General features: G+C 40.3%; 1 protein-coding gene across 19 annotated transcripts in view; it reads left to right on the plus strand.

Moving 5' to 3' along the window:
• Positions 1-17,548, plus strand: part of TNRC6B (trinucleotide repeat containing adaptor 6B) — a 141,679-nt gene extending 124,131 nt beyond the window's left edge. For 14 of the 19 annotated variants that reach the window (XM_075429293.1, XM_075429290.1, XM_075429307.1 and 11 more), the window contains 12 exons: positions 2,109-2,234; positions 3,288-3,419; positions 3,942-4,037; positions 4,285-4,459; positions 4,840-4,974; positions 5,184-5,360; positions 9,956-10,102; positions 10,370-10,465; positions 12,953-13,273; positions 13,678-13,748; positions 15,619-15,758; positions 16,713-17,548. In XM_075429293.1, coding sequence (XP_075285408.1) covers positions 2,109-2,234; positions 3,288-3,419; positions 3,942-4,037; positions 4,285-4,459; positions 4,840-4,974; positions 5,184-5,360; positions 9,956-10,102; positions 10,370-10,465; positions 12,953-13,273; positions 13,678-13,748; positions 15,619-15,758; positions 16,713-17,103 — 2,007 coding nt within the window. In that variant the 3' untranslated portion in view covers positions 17,104-17,548. The remainder of the gene's footprint in view (positions 1-2,108; positions 2,235-3,287; positions 3,420-3,941; positions 4,038-4,284; positions 4,460-4,839; positions 4,975-5,183; positions 5,361-9,955; positions 10,103-10,369; positions 10,466-12,952; positions 13,274-13,677; positions 13,749-15,618; positions 15,759-16,712) is intronic. The other 5 variants (XM_075429298.1, XM_075429308.1, XM_075429310.1 and 2 more) reach the window with 3 other exon arrangements.
• The last annotated feature ends 1,468 nt before the right edge of the window (positions 17,549-19,016 follow it).

Genomic DNA, 19,016 nt, shown 5'->3' on the forward strand with positions numbered 1-19,016 from the left:
CAGTTTGGTTCCTATGATCAAAATGTATTCCATCTGTTTTTGTTGACCTCTTGTTTCCTGAATCACAGTGCAGCAGCAGATAGATGTGCTTTTCAGAAGTCATGAAGCTAGTGGCAACCTTTATATTTTAATTGCTGTTCTAAAACCCAGTTAGAGGCTGTTGATTTGCCCCACCACCTTGTGACACTGACTTTTTCCACTCCACCTGATGACTTTGTATGTAAAAATGTGCCTTCAAAAAATTTCAATCATTTTGCGTTATGCCTGTTCCCTTCTCCCTTCCCCACAACCCAAAGAAAGGGTTGATTTAGCAGCCTTTTAAAAACTCTTGAAGTAGCAGTATTCTTGTTCTCTATACGGGGGAATGGTGAGGAAGAAATGAAGTGGTTAACTGCAGTTTGGAAGAATTTCTGGCTATTATATGTTGCATTATGCTAGAAGAAAATGTTGCAGGAATATTAGGAAATGAAAGAATAGAACCTAAGTATCGCAACTGGACTAGCTTTTATGTAGTCACATGCCAAACATAATGGTGTTTCTTTGTGTTGTCTTTCTGTTTCTGTGTGACACAATGTGTTGAACATCAGATTAAGTCCAAAATGTGCCGGCATGTTCTTGGATTTGTGTTGCAGAACTCTGAGCTCTAGCGAGGGCTGAAAGTGTAGCTGCAGCTTCAAGCCTCTCAAAGATTTTGATGTGTAGTTGACCTCAGTCAGCTCTTTCCAGAATTAAAACTCTTTTGTCTCTTGGGTTTTTTGTTTCTCCTCCTATGTACTTAGTATGACATCCTGAGTTGCTTCTAAAGGTACATTAAGGAGGTGAACTGTAGGTGTAGGTGAATGAGGCAATCCATAATGCTGCCAGTATAGAAGCAGGATGAGAAACTTCTGTTTTAGCTAAAGGATAGTGGAGGCTACACAGTATTATGGTAGAAGGGAGGCAAAGTTTATGGAATCCTGGTACATAAGGGAAGAAAAGGTTTTGGACAAGGCCTGCACAATCTCAGTTTGGAAACAAGGAACTTATGTTGGGTACAGCAGTGCTGGCATGGAGGAGGAGAGCAGAGAATGATGGCTGAGGGATGGAAAATGTACTGTTTAGAATCCCAGGTATTTGAGAATCAGACACCCTGATACATAGCAGAAGGTGGGAAGTTCTGAGGACCTTGAAAATGAAAGGACAGAATCATGGCACATTAAAGACCTTTTTGGAGCACAAGCTTCAGCTTGTAGAAGCAACAGCATGCAACTGTTAGTGTAGGAGACTGTCCAGAACGTTTCCTGTGGCTTTTGTTGCAAGATGTTAGAAATAAAGACAGGCTGTTCAGAGGCTGAAATAGTGAAACATAATCACGAATTATCTTTGGTCTTTTTCATGCGGTAGGGTTTATTATTATAGAAGTTGCTTATAAAACAGTAAATATTTCTCATTAAAAAAACCCCAAAAGAAACAGCAAGTATTCTTGCGTTAGAAAATAAATCCCTGGGAGGGGAAAAAAAAAAAAACTCTCACTTGAAAATTTTCTTGTTCTTCAATTCAATTTAGTGGGGAAAAAAAAAAGGAAAAGAGAAACATCCTAATCCAGAATGCTGAAATTGTCACATCAGAAAGAAAATTTTTAATAAAATTTTTGAATTCTAATTTCAGTTAGTGAAAGACCTGCAGAAGAAATAATAGGTTTATGAGTGATGACTCAATAACCTACTCGGGAAAAGTACCTGAGTTTCCTAAAATGATGGCCCAAAATTTTTTGACACAATCTTGCCATACTTTTAAGCCACTGGAATGTATTTTTGAACATGTTGTTTGTACTCCCAAGTTTCAATTTCCCAACATGTAAAGTGTGAAATGTAAGACATGAAGTTTGTTACATGCTTTGAAGTAAGTGGATAAACATGACTGTTCAGTGTCAAGATGCAGGCTTTTTCCCTCTACAGTGTAGTACAGCAGTTTTAACCCAGGTAGAATACTGCTGACTTAGGGCCAACATCTCAGTAATTCTAAGGGTACTCTATGTACTTGCCTCGTTGTTACTGGTATGTAGTTAATAGCATAGAAATCCATTATCCTGAAAGATTCATCTTCTCACTACTGCTTTAATTTTATAGGGTGGCAATCATGGTTTGTTTGGAAACAGCACAGCACAATCGAGGGGCATGCACACACCAGTGCAGCCACTAAATCCTTCCCCCAATATCCGGGCGCAAGTGCCTCCCCAATTTCTTTCTCCCCAGGTAAGGAATTTATAGTAACTGGTTACTTGTAAAAAGTAGAGCTACAGCCTTCAGAGCACATCACTGAGGTTACTTATACATCTGTCTTAGTCTTGACTTGATGTTAAGAAATCCAAAACTTAGATAAGATGAAAAATTAAAATTCATAGTTGAAAGTGCTTAAAACTCAGTGCAGAAGGATTAGCCTTATATCTTATTCCAAGGCAGTTGATGGTAAATGCTTGCTACCACTATTTTTAAAGCTCAAAGTGGATTTCGGGAATCCTGTGTCTTACATAGGATTCTGAAAAGTATTTTAGAAACATCAAAAAGTGAAGGCTGAAGGTTTTTCTGAAGTGTGACAGGTTGCTTAGGTTTTTTTCAAGCAGTCTTGTGCTGTGCTTCCTGCCCCCATGAAAGGAGAGGCCTGATGAAGGGCTACATGTTGTGTTTGCATGGCAGAGCTCTAAGACCTCAGGGTCTCCAAATGCACAAGTTTACCTTGTGCTTTGGACTTGGTGAAGACTTTCAGAGATTCTCTTCAATTCGACTTGTGTAACTCTCAAATAATGCAGGGAGACATGGGCGGATTCTTCTCCACCTACTCCTGTCTTTTACTATAGCTTATTCAGCATACAAAGAGATTAACTCTTTCTGTGAGGCACTGTTTCTTTGCTCCAGTGACTCCCTGAATGCCTTTCTTTTTCCCTTGTCAAGCAGTACATTTTTAATGTGATAATGTAGTACTGTGATTACTGGTTAGCTGCATATATATCAGCATTTTAATTTAGTGCAGTCTTTAGCAACTGATTGGCTGGGGGAGGAACCTTTGTGTGTGTGTGTCTGCATCTGCATGTGTAATACTGTATAGTGTCGATCAAGTGAGGTATTCACTCTGCTCAAGTCATAGATTGTGCATGTTTGAATGTGATGTGTTAATAAATCTGTAATGTCTTTCCCAGAACACCATTTAAGATGGGTGTCGTACCTATTCCTTTATAGAAATACTTCTACTTTGTCATCTTTTGTCATAGCAGTGCATTTCTTGATGATATGTAACTGATTTCGATGCAGGTTTCGGCCTCCATGCTCAAACAGTTTCCCAACAGTGGCTTGAATCCTGGTCTTTTCAATATGGGCCCCCAGCTTTCTCCACAACAGATTGCCATGCTGAGCCAGCTTCCACAGATTCCCCAGTTTCAATTAGTAAGTAGCTAGTAATCTTGTGAGAATGTCTGTTTACACATTGTCTGCTGAAAGTTTTCTTATGTTTGTTCTAATTCTGTTTTGTTCTACTGATCTTATGTTATTTTTGTATGAGTATTCCCTGTTTGTACAGGAAAATAGAGCCCTGTCAGAGTGCAGCAGATAAATTAAACAGGCCTGTGTAATTATTGTGACTGTTGCAGTGGGTTAGCAACGATTCTAAGCAATGTCTTTGTACAGAAAGTGGTTGTTTGTTGATTTTTCAATGAAGTTTTCTTCAGACTTGTAGTGATGGTAGTAAAGCAGGTACTAATAATACTGTTGCATGATGTTAAATTAGAAACAAGTGAAGGATATAGTTTTCTTTTAATGCATTCATTGTCATTTTATTTGAGTGTGTTGAATGAGAAACAGTTTACCTAAGTTCTGAGCAAAGCATGAACTAGTGACTTGCTCCTGGCAATTGTATTTCACTTGATGAGCTCTGTATTTTCACTCTTCCCACCCCCACTTATCTTGTAGGCATGTCAGCTCCTCCTCCAGCAGCAGCAGCAGCAGCAACTGTTACAGAGCCAGAGGAAGTTATCTCAAGCTGTGCGACAACAGCAGGAGCAACAGGTGTGGCATTGGTTTTGTCAATCATGTGAAGTATAAAGTGCACTGGGAAAATGCAGTCTGCAGCAAAGGCAGCACTGGCTTTAGTAATGTTGTCTGCTCTCTTCAGTTTGCACTCACTTCAGATTGCACTTTTCAGAGAGCGAGGTCCTTTGGATCTGTTTCAAGTTGCTATTTCTTCATGTTTAGTGGAATTCTGGTTACAGTATAGGATCCCCGTTTATCCCCATTTTTGTCTTTTCATTTGCAGATTGCTCGTATGGTCAGTGCCCTCCAGCAGCAGCAGCAGAGGCAGCCTGGCATGAAGCATTCACCATCCCACCCTGTTGGGCCTAAGCCACATTTAGACAGCATGGTACCCAATCCTTTGAATGTGGGTCTCTCAGATTTACAGACCAAAGGGCAAATACCTGGATATGGTTCCGGTAAGTGCTCTGTGGAAAGAGATTTGGCGCATTGCCTATAGCTACCATATTAATATGGTAATTACGTTACAATGTTAGCCAGTTATGTCTGGGTCTAGATATGAATAATTTCTCTATAAGCACTAGAGCAAAGGTTACGAGAAGTGTCAACTCTTGATCAAATTGCATTATTTTTCATTATATCTGAAGATGACAAACCTAATAACAGAGAGTATCTTGGTGGCATACTGACCTAACAGGCTTACTTGGAAGTTCACTCTTGAACATTTCATTTGCTGCTGTTGTTTTTTTTCACCTTTCTTATGATCACAGCAACTCCCTGTTTGAAGATATTCAAAGTAAAAAGAGCAAGTGACAATGGACTTTTGTTTGTTTCACAGGCTTTGGCTCAAGTGGCATGGATTATGGCATTGTGGGAGGGAAAGAGGCTGGAACAGAATCCCGCTTTAAGCAGTGGACTATGATGGAAGGGCTACCCTCTGTGGCTTCGCAAGATGCCAATATGCACAAAAATGGTGAGAATGGGACTGGCTATTTTGGGAACGCCCTAGCAATATCATCTTGCCAGAGGTGAAATAGCTCAGATGAAATTATGCTTCAAGTTAGTGAATGTCTTACCTCAGCAGTGTGCATCTTCTATTTATGCATTTTTTTGTTTTAGTATACCATGCTCATAAACATCCCAACCTTTCCTGAGTGTAAATGTATCTTTTTAATGCTTCAGGTGCAATAGTACCCCCTGGGAAGGCTCGTGGAGGATCGCCCTACAACCAGTTTGACATAATTCAGGGCGACTCGCTAAGTGGCCATGCAGGCCCTGCTGGTGATAGTTGGTTACCTGCCAAATCTCCACCAACGAACAAGATCGGAAGCAAATCCAGCAATGCCAGCTGGCCTCCAGGTATTATATAAGGGCAGAGGTTTTGTCCTAGCTTTAGGGTTGGTGCGCTGGGACCTTTCCTCATCGTACTTTTTAAATAACCACCTCATCAGGAAAATCTCATTTTCTGTATTTCTTCCACTTTACATTAGAACATAAATGTTGAATTTCCAGTAAAAAATTGCTGGGCTAAATATGAACTAACTGCTAAATCGCCCAAGTAGTATTTGTGTTTTGTTAGGTGAACGCTTATCTTCTGTATTCTGGTGAATTTACACTTACAGAAATTTTCGTGAGAACACTTATTCATAGAATACACAATACCAGCTCCCTCCTCTTGTGTGGATTCCTTATTTGCATTGTGTTTGGCCGACAAGGGATGTAAAAATTCTAATGGATAGCATGGAATCAGAAAGTAAAAGATGTGAAAGCTTGTTTTTTGTGGTGGTGGGAACAGGATTTTCTTGTCTTGACCTTCTGTATTTTTATATAGCATGAACTACTTCTAGCAGTTGTGGTCTGCAATGGATCATACTTGTAAACAAGGTCTCTTTTGACAGCAGTATTGGTACAATGTGTGTGCTGCACTGTTGTGGTTCACCTTTGCTAGTGTCACATAAAGGACAGAAGAGTGTTGCCATGTTTCAGTACTGTTCAGCAGTCTTGTGGCTTGAATAGAAATTTCTTGATTTTTGGCTTACAGCAAGTAGCACATTCTTTAAGTTGTCTAGAATTTCACTGGCAGAATTTTATCTTTCCGATAGAAAACTCAACTACCTAGGAAAAATACATATGTATTTGAACACACACATAATTTTCTATATGAAACATTCACTAAACACAGAGTGATGTCCTTGAAGTTGCGTGGATTAATCACCAGTGCTGTTCAGCAAATAGTGGATGCTGTGATGTTTTTCTCTGCCTAGAAGACTCTTACATTCCAGGAAAACATTCCTAACTGCAAATCCTCTGCTATGTATCCCCTCAAGCACAAAAAAGTAAAGGTGCAGCTGCATCTCTTGGGTAAACCAGTAGCACAGACCTTGTGTGAGAAAGTCTAGGACTCTGTCTGACAGATACAACTGCAGGAAACCTACCAAAAGGAGTTAAAGCTTTTTATGTGGGAACCCCTCAGTGTCTAACTCTGGCAAGAAGATGTTTTCTGATGAGCTAACAGAGTTAAAGAATTAGTTATCTCAAGAACATCTGCAAACCCACAACATTTCCTACCACTGACTGCTCTCTGTAGAGGTGTATTTGCATTATGTTTCTGTCAGGCTGATTTTTAAGTACTGAGCTTCTTGACTTGGAGTTACTGTTCATAATGCCAGAAACCTCTGAAGTTTAGTTTTTTCCATGACCTCTCATAGACTGATTGTTGCTGAACTTGTTTCTTTAGGCACCATTACCCTGCGTAATACTGAGAAACACAGTACTGCTTGGAATGTTAGGAGAGGGATGTGAGGATCAGCTCTGCTGTGTTTCCAGGTTTTAGAGCAGCCACTGGCTTTGGAAAGATTCTTGGTACCAGAAGGCTGTTACAGAAGCGAGAACCTGAATAGCTGCTCTTTGCCTTTCACTGGTATCGTAGAGCTTCCTTAGTGATACCTGCAGTCCCACTGTCATTAAGTAAAATGTTTGCTGTTGCTGAGTGCCTCACCACTGTGAGAGGATAGCTGGGATTCACAAATTCTGAACATAAACTCTCAATGGGGTCGTGCCATCCCTAATTTCTTGTGTGAGTGAATAGCCTGTGACTGTGATTGCAGATGTCACGTAACAGATCATGGGTTTTGGCATGTAGCTGTTATGCAATTATTGCTGTATCACCTCTTATGAGGTCCATAGACAACTGGGACAAGTATTACCATCCCATAACCATCAGCCACTTAAGCGGTCTCATAGCCGCTTTAGCTTATTGGCTTGAGAAGGAAAACTTAGCTGAAATCATGATCTACCCAATCAACACCACCGAGTAAAGACCCAAAATGATTTTACACTGTACGTCCTTTTTCTCTGCAAGCTTGTAGATGAGGCCCACTGTCAGTTCTTGACATGGAGATACAATTTTTCTTCCTAATGTTGGAAAATAAGTTGTTAATGGAAGTGAGTTTACAAGAGAAGACCTCCCGAAATAGGTGCATTTTTCCTTTGAATGAATACAGTGGTCACTCAGCATTCACCCTGACTACACCTTTCACATTTTCGTCCTAAATGCCATCTGCTGCACAAATTCTGCTGTTCAAGAGAGCAGTGTTGTTCAGCACAAAGAAAAATGAAGTGATGCCCAATCAAACTGATATCACAGTTGGAGGTGAGAGCAAGTTTTGCTGCATTGGTGAGATCTATGTCTCTTGGTTATGTCACACAGACTTGCATATCTAGGTACTACTAGACTGTAACTTTCCCATTCAAGAGCAGTTCAGTCATAAACTCCAGGCCTGGATGTGTCTGTCATGGTTTTCCTGTGAATCTTACTTTTGAACTTTTGAGAGGACCTTGCAAATATCAGTGAAGAAATGCACTTCATGTTTTCTTTACTATCTAGAGATAAAAGAGCATTTCTGTAGTAAGAGTTGGTGAATGTGCATGAGAATAACTGTCAGTCCCAGAGAAAGGTTTGGAAATCTGTCAGTATGCTGAAATTCAGGGAAAACTCTTCTCCAGACCAGGATTACATCGATGAGTGAATGTGTTTATATACAGTGCGCCTGATCTTTGGAGCCTTGTTTGAATATTCTTAACTTTAAGATGAAAGCTTGCTATGCACTTAATTTTCAGTCTCACCTATTCTCAGAAATTTTTACAAAGGCGACTTAGTTTTTTTTTTTTGGCAAACGAGTTCTAATTTCCAGATCCTAACAGGTGTTCGTGGATTCTTTATCTCAGAACAGAGAAGATCTTTTGACTAGACCCAAGAGCTGCGTAGCTTGTTCCTTAAGCATAAGATGATCCTGTTTGTCAGAGGACTGCAATATTTTGGCCGTAGCTGAGCAGATTCCTTCCTTGATGCAATGCTGATTTCTGATACTGTTAGAAACATTGATACCTGGATATCCTAGGTCATTTTGTTGAGTTACTAAAGATCAGGAGATGTGACTGAGGTTTACAAAATCATGAAGGCAGTGAACAGGATAAACACAAAATTGTAATTCTGTGAGTCTTGAAACACTAGAACCATGGTGCAAATGCTGAACTTAAGAGGATATAAATTTTAAGTAGATGAGAGCTTTTTTTTTTTCCATTTCGGGAGTGGTTAACTTCTGGAATGTGTTGCTTTTGGAGCTTCTGAAGACAGGTCATACTAGCCAGTTGAAACTGATTGGATAAACTGATGGAAAAAAACAATTTCACAAGCAGATACTAGCAGATAGAGGGTTTTTCTGGCATCCTAGGTAGAAGGGCTATGAATGCTGGGAGAGTATGAGGGCAGCAGCCTGCAGGTAGTGCCCAGGTTTGTGTTCTGGCCCTAAATGGTATCTCTCATACCACTGTTAGCAGAATGCTGGGCTGGATGGACCACAGTTCTGACCCAGTGTGGCAGTTCATCTGTCTTCTCTGAGATTCTCCTGCCAGCGCATTACCACAATCTAATACTGCCCTTGCTGTGCCAATTGTTTGAACCAATAGTATCCCATTTTCTGCTGTATTTGTCTGTGAAAGTCATAGTCTTGACTGTGCTTCGTTACAAAGGTGACTGAAATGAACCCTTCCATGCCAGGCTCACCCTACATGGTTTCGTTCCAGAGAGCACATCCTGGATCCCACTTTTAACCATGGATTTTTAATTACACAAAAATACTCTGTCATTAATTATTTCAAAACTTCAGGTTGGGAGTAAAGATATCATTCCATTTCCTGGACTTGTATTTACAAGGAATGAATCTCCCACCTTGGCACTCTTCACGCTTTTATTTGTTTCTGTGTTTGGCAGTTCTGTTTTCTTACAACTGCTTCCCAAATTGACCACAGCACTGGTAACTGGAGTTTTTCTATGTTCATACTTTCCGAAACTCATCTTCTTGTCTTAAAAATCTGGCATGCCTGGAGCTATACCATCTCATTGTGAAGCATGAAGAATGTTAATGAGCATATATATTGCTTTTACCACAAGGCATCTCACCTTAGTGTTACTTCAGTATTGATAAGTAATGTAGAAAGTATGTGTGTACTTAATGTGAAGTATCAGATGTTCTGTTTACAAACTCTTCAGGTAGGTAGCCTTTCCTTGAGAAAGGCTTCTGCAGACACATGAAGTATTTATGCAGAATCTAATGTTATAATATATAATCTAATCTTACATATCTTAAAAAATATATAATTTATTAAGGAAGGGTAAAACTGTTGAAGCCTAATCTGAATGTAGTAAAACAGGAATAGTGTAAGGAATGCTGTATGCACTTGCAGCACTTTTCATAGTGTAGATTTGTATTCAGACACTAGAGATAGTGCTGTGGGAGGAAATGTGAAACAGCTTTTCATTAAAAAAGTCTGGGATTTTTCTGAGGAGCAGTGTAGAAGACAAATATTTACCATCCTAAAATATCTTCAACAATTACTTCCAGTAAATGACATTTCCCTGTTTGAATCTAATTCCTTTTTCCCTCCTGACCCAGAGTTCCAACCAGGAGTGCCATGGAAAGGTATACAAAACATTGACCCTGAATCTGACCCCTATGTGACCCCTGGAAGTGTGCTGGGGGGGACAGCCACATCTCCCATTGTAGATACTGACCACCAACTTCTGCGGGACAACACCACAGGTAAAACAGTGAACAACTGGTACGTGATTATTTAAGTGGTTCTGATGTTCCTGTCATAACAGGAATAATGTCTATTGAATTATATAATAGATAGAATAATGTCTATTGGATTTGACTGAGAAGGAAGCCAGTGTGCCTTTGCACTGTAGCTGTGTATCACGCGAAAGCGTGGCATTGTTACAAATTGTTGGTTTCTTGAGGTTTAACAGTATTACACAAACTCTGTGAAGTTGGCCTACTCTTTCTCTTTCCTTTTCTCTTTGATAGGGTCTAATTCTTCCCTCAACACCTCGCTGCCTTCACCTGGTGCCTGGCCCTACAGTGCCTCTGACAATTCCTTCACCAACGTTCATAGCACTTCAGGTATGCGGGCTCCAAAACTTAACCTGGACAATGCATTTTCCACTTATTCAGTAGTTTCTCATTCTTGTTCCGCGTTGAATATTTAGTCTTTCAGTAATTTCTGAGGAACTCAAATTTTGAGTGACTGGTGAGATTGTTTTCCTCCTGATGATAAAATACTCTGTTGTAGTTGCTTTAAAAACTAGGCTAAGATCCACTGCCATGCTTCCCACCCCCATACAAAATTCTTAGTTGTGCAAGTTAAAAAATAGGGTAGCAGTGAGCAGCAGATGCAAAAGGAGAAAAAAAAAAAAACCAAACAAAACAAAAAACTGCACATGCACAGTGTCTTGACATGTGTAAGGGGTTGGGGGACTGCCATAATTTTTTAAACATAGCTGCTCCTGTATGTATGAGTTAAGGAATTAGAGTAACGAGGTGGGTGATTTGATTCATTTTAACGTCAGAATGTTGGAGTGCTGTGAAGGGAACAGTTTTGCTTCACCTTTTATAGCACTCATTCGCTGAAACCTGGAGAGAGACAGAGGGCTTTTAGTCCTCGGGCTTTTAGTGGTGATTGGCCTGTAAAGAGTAATTTAGATATCTGCCTCAGATCCTTGGTAAGAAGGTCTCCAAAGCTTTCCTGTGAAAAAGGGTTTCTGCACACACTTCTGAGTGGGATGCTGGAAATACTTGCTCCAGACAAAACATTTGTCTTCTGAACTTCTCACAAATGCCAGAGTTTTCTCTTGAGATGTCATGGTCTTGACAACTACTTAAAACTGAAGAATTGTGTGTAAATAGCAGAAGTGACAAACATAGCTGAGAGCTGCATCTGGCCCAAGCTTTTTTTTTTTTCCACCTTGGTGAATAAAAGCTGCGTTCGTATGTTATCTCAGCATTTTCACAAAATGTGTGTGAAATCCTATTTAGCCCTTGAGAAAAACAGTGTCCCTGCTGCCAGTTTGTGGGGTGACTTTGGTTTGAAGCAATATCTGTGTATGCAGCATTCCAGTGACAGAAAAGATTTCTCTTTCATAGCCTGGGGAAAGGAGTGGCATGTTACAGCTTCTTAACTCTGCCTAATTTTTGTCTAGCACTTAAAGATGCAAAAGATAAAAAATTATTGAAGTGATAGTTGAATTGAGGAAAGCAGACCACTGCCTGGCTTATATACCATCTTCTGCTCATCTTGTTAAACTACACACCAGCATTTTACAGCCAGAAAGCGGGTCATCGGAATTAGGGACTTAGAATTCACATATCTGTAAAACAAACTGAGTCTAGTGAAATCAGGTTTTTAAGCACTTCCATATACTTTCATAGGTTAGTGCTTGAAACCCGCTTGCTATTTGCAGTTACTGTCGTGGAAATATAGTGATCCAGCTGTTAAATGAAGCATGCTTTTACTTGCTGAAAGCTTTATGGTCTTCAGTTCTAAATGTATTCTTTTGTGACACCCTGCCTTATTATAAACCTGGATTTTTACCCTTTGTTTCAAATAAGCAATTTACTACCTTTTGTTAGTTAATAGAGCTTAATACATATGTTTGCACACACGCACATATGAGTTCCAGTTAAGATAATTCATGACACAAGTGCCTTTTCGGCCAGATTGCTTTGTCTGTTTGCTGGTTCTCATTGCAGAACAAGGGGAAAAGGAATTATTCAAGCAATTTTGACTTTTGGTTCGGTCTACTGGGTGATCCATGTCCCTTGTTGTCAGGTGTGGGAGAATTAGCAGTCTACGTTCTTAGCGAAAAATTATTTAGGAAGAGCTCCCAAATATTTATGACCTATAGTGGTGTTCTGGGGAGTGTGTTAATTTTCCTCTTTCAGTGGACTCTTCTATAAAGGGTTGTTGAAATGTGTTAGTGGTATCCACTATTGGTCTTAACTTCTTACAGGCATTTGGCAATGCTTCCTAGTAAAAAAAATGAATATGCACTATCAAGATTATTCAGAAGTCCAGCTGCTACACAGCTAAATGGCCTTCTTTACATGTTACTGTTGTGTCAGCTCTGTAGGAAATCTGTGATTCATGAGAGAGTTTAATATTATGGGAGGACATCTTTAGGAGGTAGCATTAGCTTTGTAGACTGAGTGGTAAATATTCATTTCAGTTCTCTGCAAGTTTTTGTGCTGAAGAAGGTTCAGTTTCATTAAAGGTCAGTAGTGCCAAAACTTGTAAGAAATTCTTAGGTTCTCAAATGTAGTGTGGACAAAGAAGTTGCTGTTCATCTTATTAATGACTGAACATACTGCGACTGGTTACATTATCATAAATGATCTAGGGATATTTTTTGTGAGCATATGTAAAATAAGGAAAGATTAACTTACAATGTAGCATGGCTTGTTTTGCTGTGGTGAATTAACTATTATGTGGTTCTGTGCTTTGTGCTTGTCTCGGATATAAATGTGGTCAAAGGATTTACAGTGATAGTACAGTTAAAAGCTACTTGACTCTCGTAAGTTTCTCTAATACGTACAATTTATTTAATCTTTTAGCAAAATTCAGTGATTACAAATCAACATGGTCCCCAGATCCCATAGGACACAATCCCACTCATCTCTCCAACAAGATGTGGAAAAACCATATTTCCTCAAGGAACACTACAGGGCTGCCCCGCCCGCCTCCTGGCCTGACCAACCCCAAACCATCATCTCCATGGAACAGCACAGCACCCCGATCGGTCAGGGGCTGGGGGGCACAGGACTCAAGGCTTGCCTCTGGTGAGAAGAATCAACTGATAGCACCATTGATCAGACCTGAGGAGTGTACGTTTTACGGCACTAATGGTTTGGAGGAAAGAAAGTTGCAGTTGTCTGGTAAAAGGAAAAAAAAAAAGTTACTACTTGCAATAGAAATTTGCTGTCAGTAATTGGGATTGGGGATGGGTGGGGGTGGTGTGTGGAATCCTGAGTCCTTCTGCAGGGAATGAGTGAAGAGCACTGAGAGCTGCCAGGAGGGAAAACCTATTGCATGGGGCCTTTCACAACTAAATGCTTTCTGTGGGTGGGAAATTCCTCAAAGATAAACTCTAGTGAAAAGTGGACCTTGATGTGAAATGTGAGGAAAGATATGGTTTTGTTTTCGGGACTGAAGGTCAGGCTTTTATGTGTTAGCAGTGCTGATAATGCTGAATTGTCTGAGACTGAAAGACCTGAATGTAAAGAAAAATTGTTTTCTTTGTATCAAATCTGTCTTGATTGCTGTCTCTCCTAATTTGCAGCATCTACTTGGAGTGACGGTGGCTCAGTTCGTCCTAGCTACTGGCTGGTTCTTCACAATCTCACTCCACAGGTATTTTCTGTTGTTGTCTCTGGGAACTTGTTTGCTTTACTGAGATACATATTTGTGGATTCTTCAGTTGCTTCTCTTTGAATAAAATCTTAACAACATCAGATTTGTCAGTATATGCAAGATGTGTTTCTACTAAACCGGGCTGCAGTCATTTTTCTGTTGTAATCTCTTCGGCTAACTTTTCAGACATTAAGGTTTTGCTACATGACTCTCATAACCGTTCATTACCTGGAGTTTCAAGAAAATTAATGGAACAAAGATTTTTCTTAGAAGTGAGGAGAAGTTACATGACCATAGTGTAGAATGCTTTATAGCTGTTAAGGAGACTGCTCTTTGGGACGTTGTCAGTAAGAAAGCTGGTGTAAATGCCAGTTTTCACTTTGGTGTTTCCATAGTGAAACCACAGAATGTTTCCAGCACTCCTGCCAAAACCAGTCTAGTTAGGTTATTCCTGCAAGTATTCTCATAGCTTGCTTCCATTCAGAATGAGTCTGTGGAGATCCTAATTTCAGCAATCCCAATTAGTCTGTATTTAAGGCTTTGGAAAAGTCTGTATGATTATCAGCAGCTCCCTGAGGTCTAGACAGTGAGTCCCCTGTGCAGCAGGAGATTTTACCATGCTTCTACTGGAGTCTAAGAAAACATCAATGTGAAAGAAAAAACTAAGGTCTCCTTCAGATCACCCAAAATGGCAAACTGTGCTCGTTTCATAGAAAAGACTGTTTTCCTTGAAGTGAAGGAAACAGCAGTGGTGTGATGAAGAGGCACAGTTCTAAGTCTCCCTTGTGCAAGGTAGTTTAATACTGCTTTAAGAATCATTGAATGGAAGAAGAATATATTTTGGAGGCTATTGTTTTAATGGAAAAGAGAAAGAATCAGATTATAGTTGTCTCTTCCATAACAAATCCTCTGTTGTGGGTCAGTACACTAGAGAGAAGGAAGCGTAAAGATTAGGGTGGATTCAGGGACGGTATCTTCATTTCAAGTTTCTCTTTTTTTAACTTTGTCCGTATTTGTACCTGCACACAACTTCCTTTTCCCCTCATTTGAGGTTGTATTATATAATAGAGAGGGGGAAGGTAGAAGAAAGAAAGTAGTGCTTGCTGAAGTATCTGCACATATGGATCCCATTCGTGTGTGCGTGTTCCTGTGGCATACCAGGAATGGAATCTGTTTGTTCAGAACACCTTGGAGAACAGCGGTTGCTAGAGGTAAGTAACAAGCTGTTACTGCTGCAGAAAGAATGTAGGCAACAACTGCTGTGAAGACGTTAGTTCAGGAGGAATGAACATTGCTGGGTTTGTCAGAAAAGTCACTGACTGTTTCTGTGACTTGCTGTTTCAGAAATGACAAAGGCAAAAAAACACCAAAATAAGTTTTAAAAAAAAACCCCTCATTGTAGAGGTGATATTTCCCATTTTGCGAAGAACTTTTAAATGCTGGTTCATCTAAATTCTGCTGAAATCAGAATGCTGAAGACTAAGACTTTCTGGTTCCTTTGGTCAGACCCTGGTGGCTTAAGATGGTGAGAAGTACAAGCTGTGTATAATTGCTGGAAAACCTGCCAACATAAGATAGTGACTGTGTAAGAATCTCAGTGAGATGAGGACAATTGGACTCAAGCAACAAGTGAGCAGGAAAGATAATTCAGATTTTTCTATAAAGCAAAGCCATTGTAAATGTCAGAGGTCAAGGCATACTGATTCTGTTTGAAAATTCAATTCTGTTGTCTTTGCTTACTTCCCACTGCTTTTACCTGCTTTCCTTTGTTGAGCAGATTATTTTTTAATTACTGAGGCGGAGTTAGGATTGAAGTATGCTTGGAGAACTAGTTACAAACATCTGTTTTATCCTGGCTGTTCTTCCTCAGATCGACGGGTCAACCTTGAGGACGATCTGCATGCAGCATGGCCCACTGCTGACATTCCATCTGAACCTGACCCAGGGCACCGCCCTTATCCGATACAACACCAAACAGGAGGCGGCCAAGGCCCAGACTGCACTGCACATGTAAGCAGTCCCCATGTCCGTTCTTTGTTACTACATTAGTCATGAGCACAAGACATCTGTCCAGTGCTGTGCTTTGGAAACTCAAGTATCATGGTTGGAAGGGAATCTCATTCATTGGCAGAGGAAGAAGAGAAACAAAGATGCCTTCTGTTTGTGTTACTTAATTGCTGGCACAAACTGGCACATACAGAACTAAGAAGGTGCAAGTAGGATGGAATTGTGACCAGTATGCACCTAACTGTACAGTTGGGGCCATTTTATAAAAGCTTGTGAATTGTTTCAGATGAAAATCATTCTTATATGCATAACCCAAATGTGTGGCAATCTGCTGTAGTTCTGAGATACATCTGAAATAGCTTACTCAAAAAGCTGCAGATCTTAGGTTTCCTGTTCTCAAGCTTTTTGGGAACTGACTATGGCTCTGGTATGTTTCAGAAATGTGAGAGGTTTTTAAACAAAAACTTTTGGGGGAGGTGTGTGGGGGTGTAGTGTAAGCGCTTAAACTCAGTGAGAACTTGAACTATACTAGTCTTACCCTGACTTTCACAGGCTTTTAACCCATTCTTCCTCTGTTCTGTTTGAAAGGTGACACATGCATTTACCATTTTAGCTACACTGTATAGGCACTCCTATTGCTCTTGGTGTTAACGTTCAGGACCTTAGTTTAAATTCGGAAAGGTTTTGTTTCAGGCAGAACAACTGAGGGGGGGGGCTGGATTGGTTGGTTTATCTGGGGGGAAAGGGGTCTCCTTATAAAATGGAATTTCTTGTGATTTGAGTCAGTTTCGCTGTTGAGAACAGGTGATTCTTCATGTGCTTTCTCCTTTGTGGCAAGCCGATATCTCCTTTGGTTTGGGCACCTAATAGTGTTGTTTCCATGCCTTCTGAATCCCTTGCCTTTTCCTTCCAGCTCTAATTATTGCTATTTGTTTTGCCATGTATCTTGTCTTCTAGGTGTGTGTTGGGAAACACTACCATCCTGGCTGAGTTTGCCACAGATGAAGAGGTTAGTCGCTTTCTGGCACAAGCTCAGCCCCCTACACCTGCAGCAACCCCAAGTGCACCCACAGCAGGCTGGCAATCCCTGGAGACGGGACAGAACCAGACAGATCCAGTTGGACCTGCTTTGAATCTCTTTGGTGGGTCAACAGGGCTTGGGCAGTGGAGCAGTGGTGGCGGCGGCGGCAGCAGTGGGGGTGATCTCACTGGCGCTTCGTTGTGGGGGCCCCCAAACTATTCTTCAAGCTTGTGGGGGGTCCCAAGTGTAGAGGATCCACACAGAATGGGTAGCCCTGCTCCCTTACTACCTGGAGACCTTCTGGGAGGAGGGTCGGATTCAATCTGAACTTAGAACTTTCAACTCTGACCTCGTGACCTTTTTTGGAACAGCAGCAGCACTAACTTGACCTTTTCGTTTTTTTCAACTTGCAATAAATACATTTATAAAAGGAAAAAAGAAAACGGAGAGAGAGAAAAAAAAAAGGTGGGTCATTGACAGACTGTCTGAGCACATAGTTGCCTCCCTTCTATAACTTCAGTTTTTTCGTTTGGAATATGAATCCAAAAAGAGAACATATCACTCTTGAAATACTTGAATCATGAACGCCAACGTAGAAAGACAATGTGAAGCAAGTACACATACCATTTAAATTTAAACACAAAAAATTAAAAAAATTAGTTTCTAGTTTTTCACTTTTTCATGTTATACGGAAGTTGTTGCTAAGAAACATATATACTGAAAAAATAGCTTTTTAACTTTGTTTGCACTGGGTGTGTTTCCGTCCTTAGGTCTACCATGTTGGGCTGGGGTAGGGGAGGGGTTCAAAAGAAAAAAGGGGGGTGGGAGGGGAAGACTTGACGGAGCCTCACTTTAAAAACAAAAAAAATTAAAAAAAAAATTTAAAAATTAAAAAATCCATTAAAAAAAAACAAAACAAAAAAAGAAGAAAAAAAACACAAAACAAAACAAAAAAACCAACACTTTGTGATTGGCTGGTTGATAAGTACCAGTGTGTTCTGGCACATGTAACTGCCCATGTGTGCTTGTTTCTGTGTGAGTGCGTGTGCACATGTTCGTGTGTGTGCATTTTTTCTCTCTATATATAATCTTGAAACGCTGCATTGCTGATGGTCTACGGGCTGGCTGGCCATCTGCATGTCTTGATTCTGAAAACAAGACAGGCATGGTGGAGTCCCTGTGGCTGAAGCATAATCCACTTGGGCTGGATTAAAATTTGTCAGTAGTTTTTTGGGTTTTGTTTGGGTTTTTTTTTAATTCAATTTAGCAGGGTGCTATCTCAAGTCTGCAGATCATATTGAGTGGGTAGTTGCTTCCTAGCCTTTGTTCTAACCCTGTGGTAGAGCGGAACACTGCCATATCCAAAGGATTTGGTGAGAGGGGAGCCAATGTTGTCTTTTGCGTAGCAGTGTATTTATTTATTTATGTCTGCATGTGGGGTTTTTGTACTGAGTGAACCCTAGAATGTTTGTTATATAATGCAAGCCATTTTTTTTTCTTCCACATGGGGGGAAAGAGGAGGAAAGAAGACATTGCCATTTTTTGTGCAGCTAAGACAAATGTTCTTACTCAGTCTCTTGCAAGCTTCAGTACCTTCAAAAAAAAAAAAGTGTTTCTTTTCTCCCCCAAAACTAAATAGGCACCCATACACATTCTTGAAGAAAGCATCAAAAGCTTGAAAGTCCAGCCCAACCAAATTAACCTTTTAACTGATTTACTGCTTGTATTAAAACTGACAAAAACTAGATCGTGTCAATAAATTGCTGGCCGGCCTGCCTCATCTCCTGAAAGCACATGCAGCTAACTCCTTTCTGCGTCCTTCATGGTGAGCGTTACCTGTGCCAGGCCTTGGTGTATTACAGTGCCAGACCATCACTGACAGAAACGTTTACTTACGAATGTTCTTAAACCAGTGTGTACTTCAAACGTTTCCTTTTGTTTCTCTGTGTTGTGTTTTTTCCTGTGTACGTGATTTTGCTTAGGGAGGTATATAACTAGCAAAGACTTTTTTTTTTAAGAAGTATTGCACCTTTTTGTTTTTTGTTTTTACTTTTTCTGTACCGTTGCTTTTTAATTTCTGTATTTAAGGAAAGGTTTGGGGGTTTTTTTAGCATCAGTGTAGTAATACTCTGGGCAGGATAGGGGTGACCTATAATCCACAGTGATAGCCAGTGTGTGCGTGCATGTGTGCGCTGGGAACAAAACTTTTAAGACCTGTTGTTGTGAAAAGAGTTGTAGCA

The sequence above is a fragment of the Opisthocomus hoazin genome, chromosome 8 (genome assembly GCF_030867145.1).
Source record: "Opisthocomus hoazin isolate bOpiHoa1 chromosome 8, bOpiHoa1.hap1, whole genome shotgun sequence".
Taxonomy (NCBI): domain Eukaryota; kingdom Metazoa; phylum Chordata; class Aves; order Opisthocomiformes; family Opisthocomidae; genus Opisthocomus; species Opisthocomus hoazin.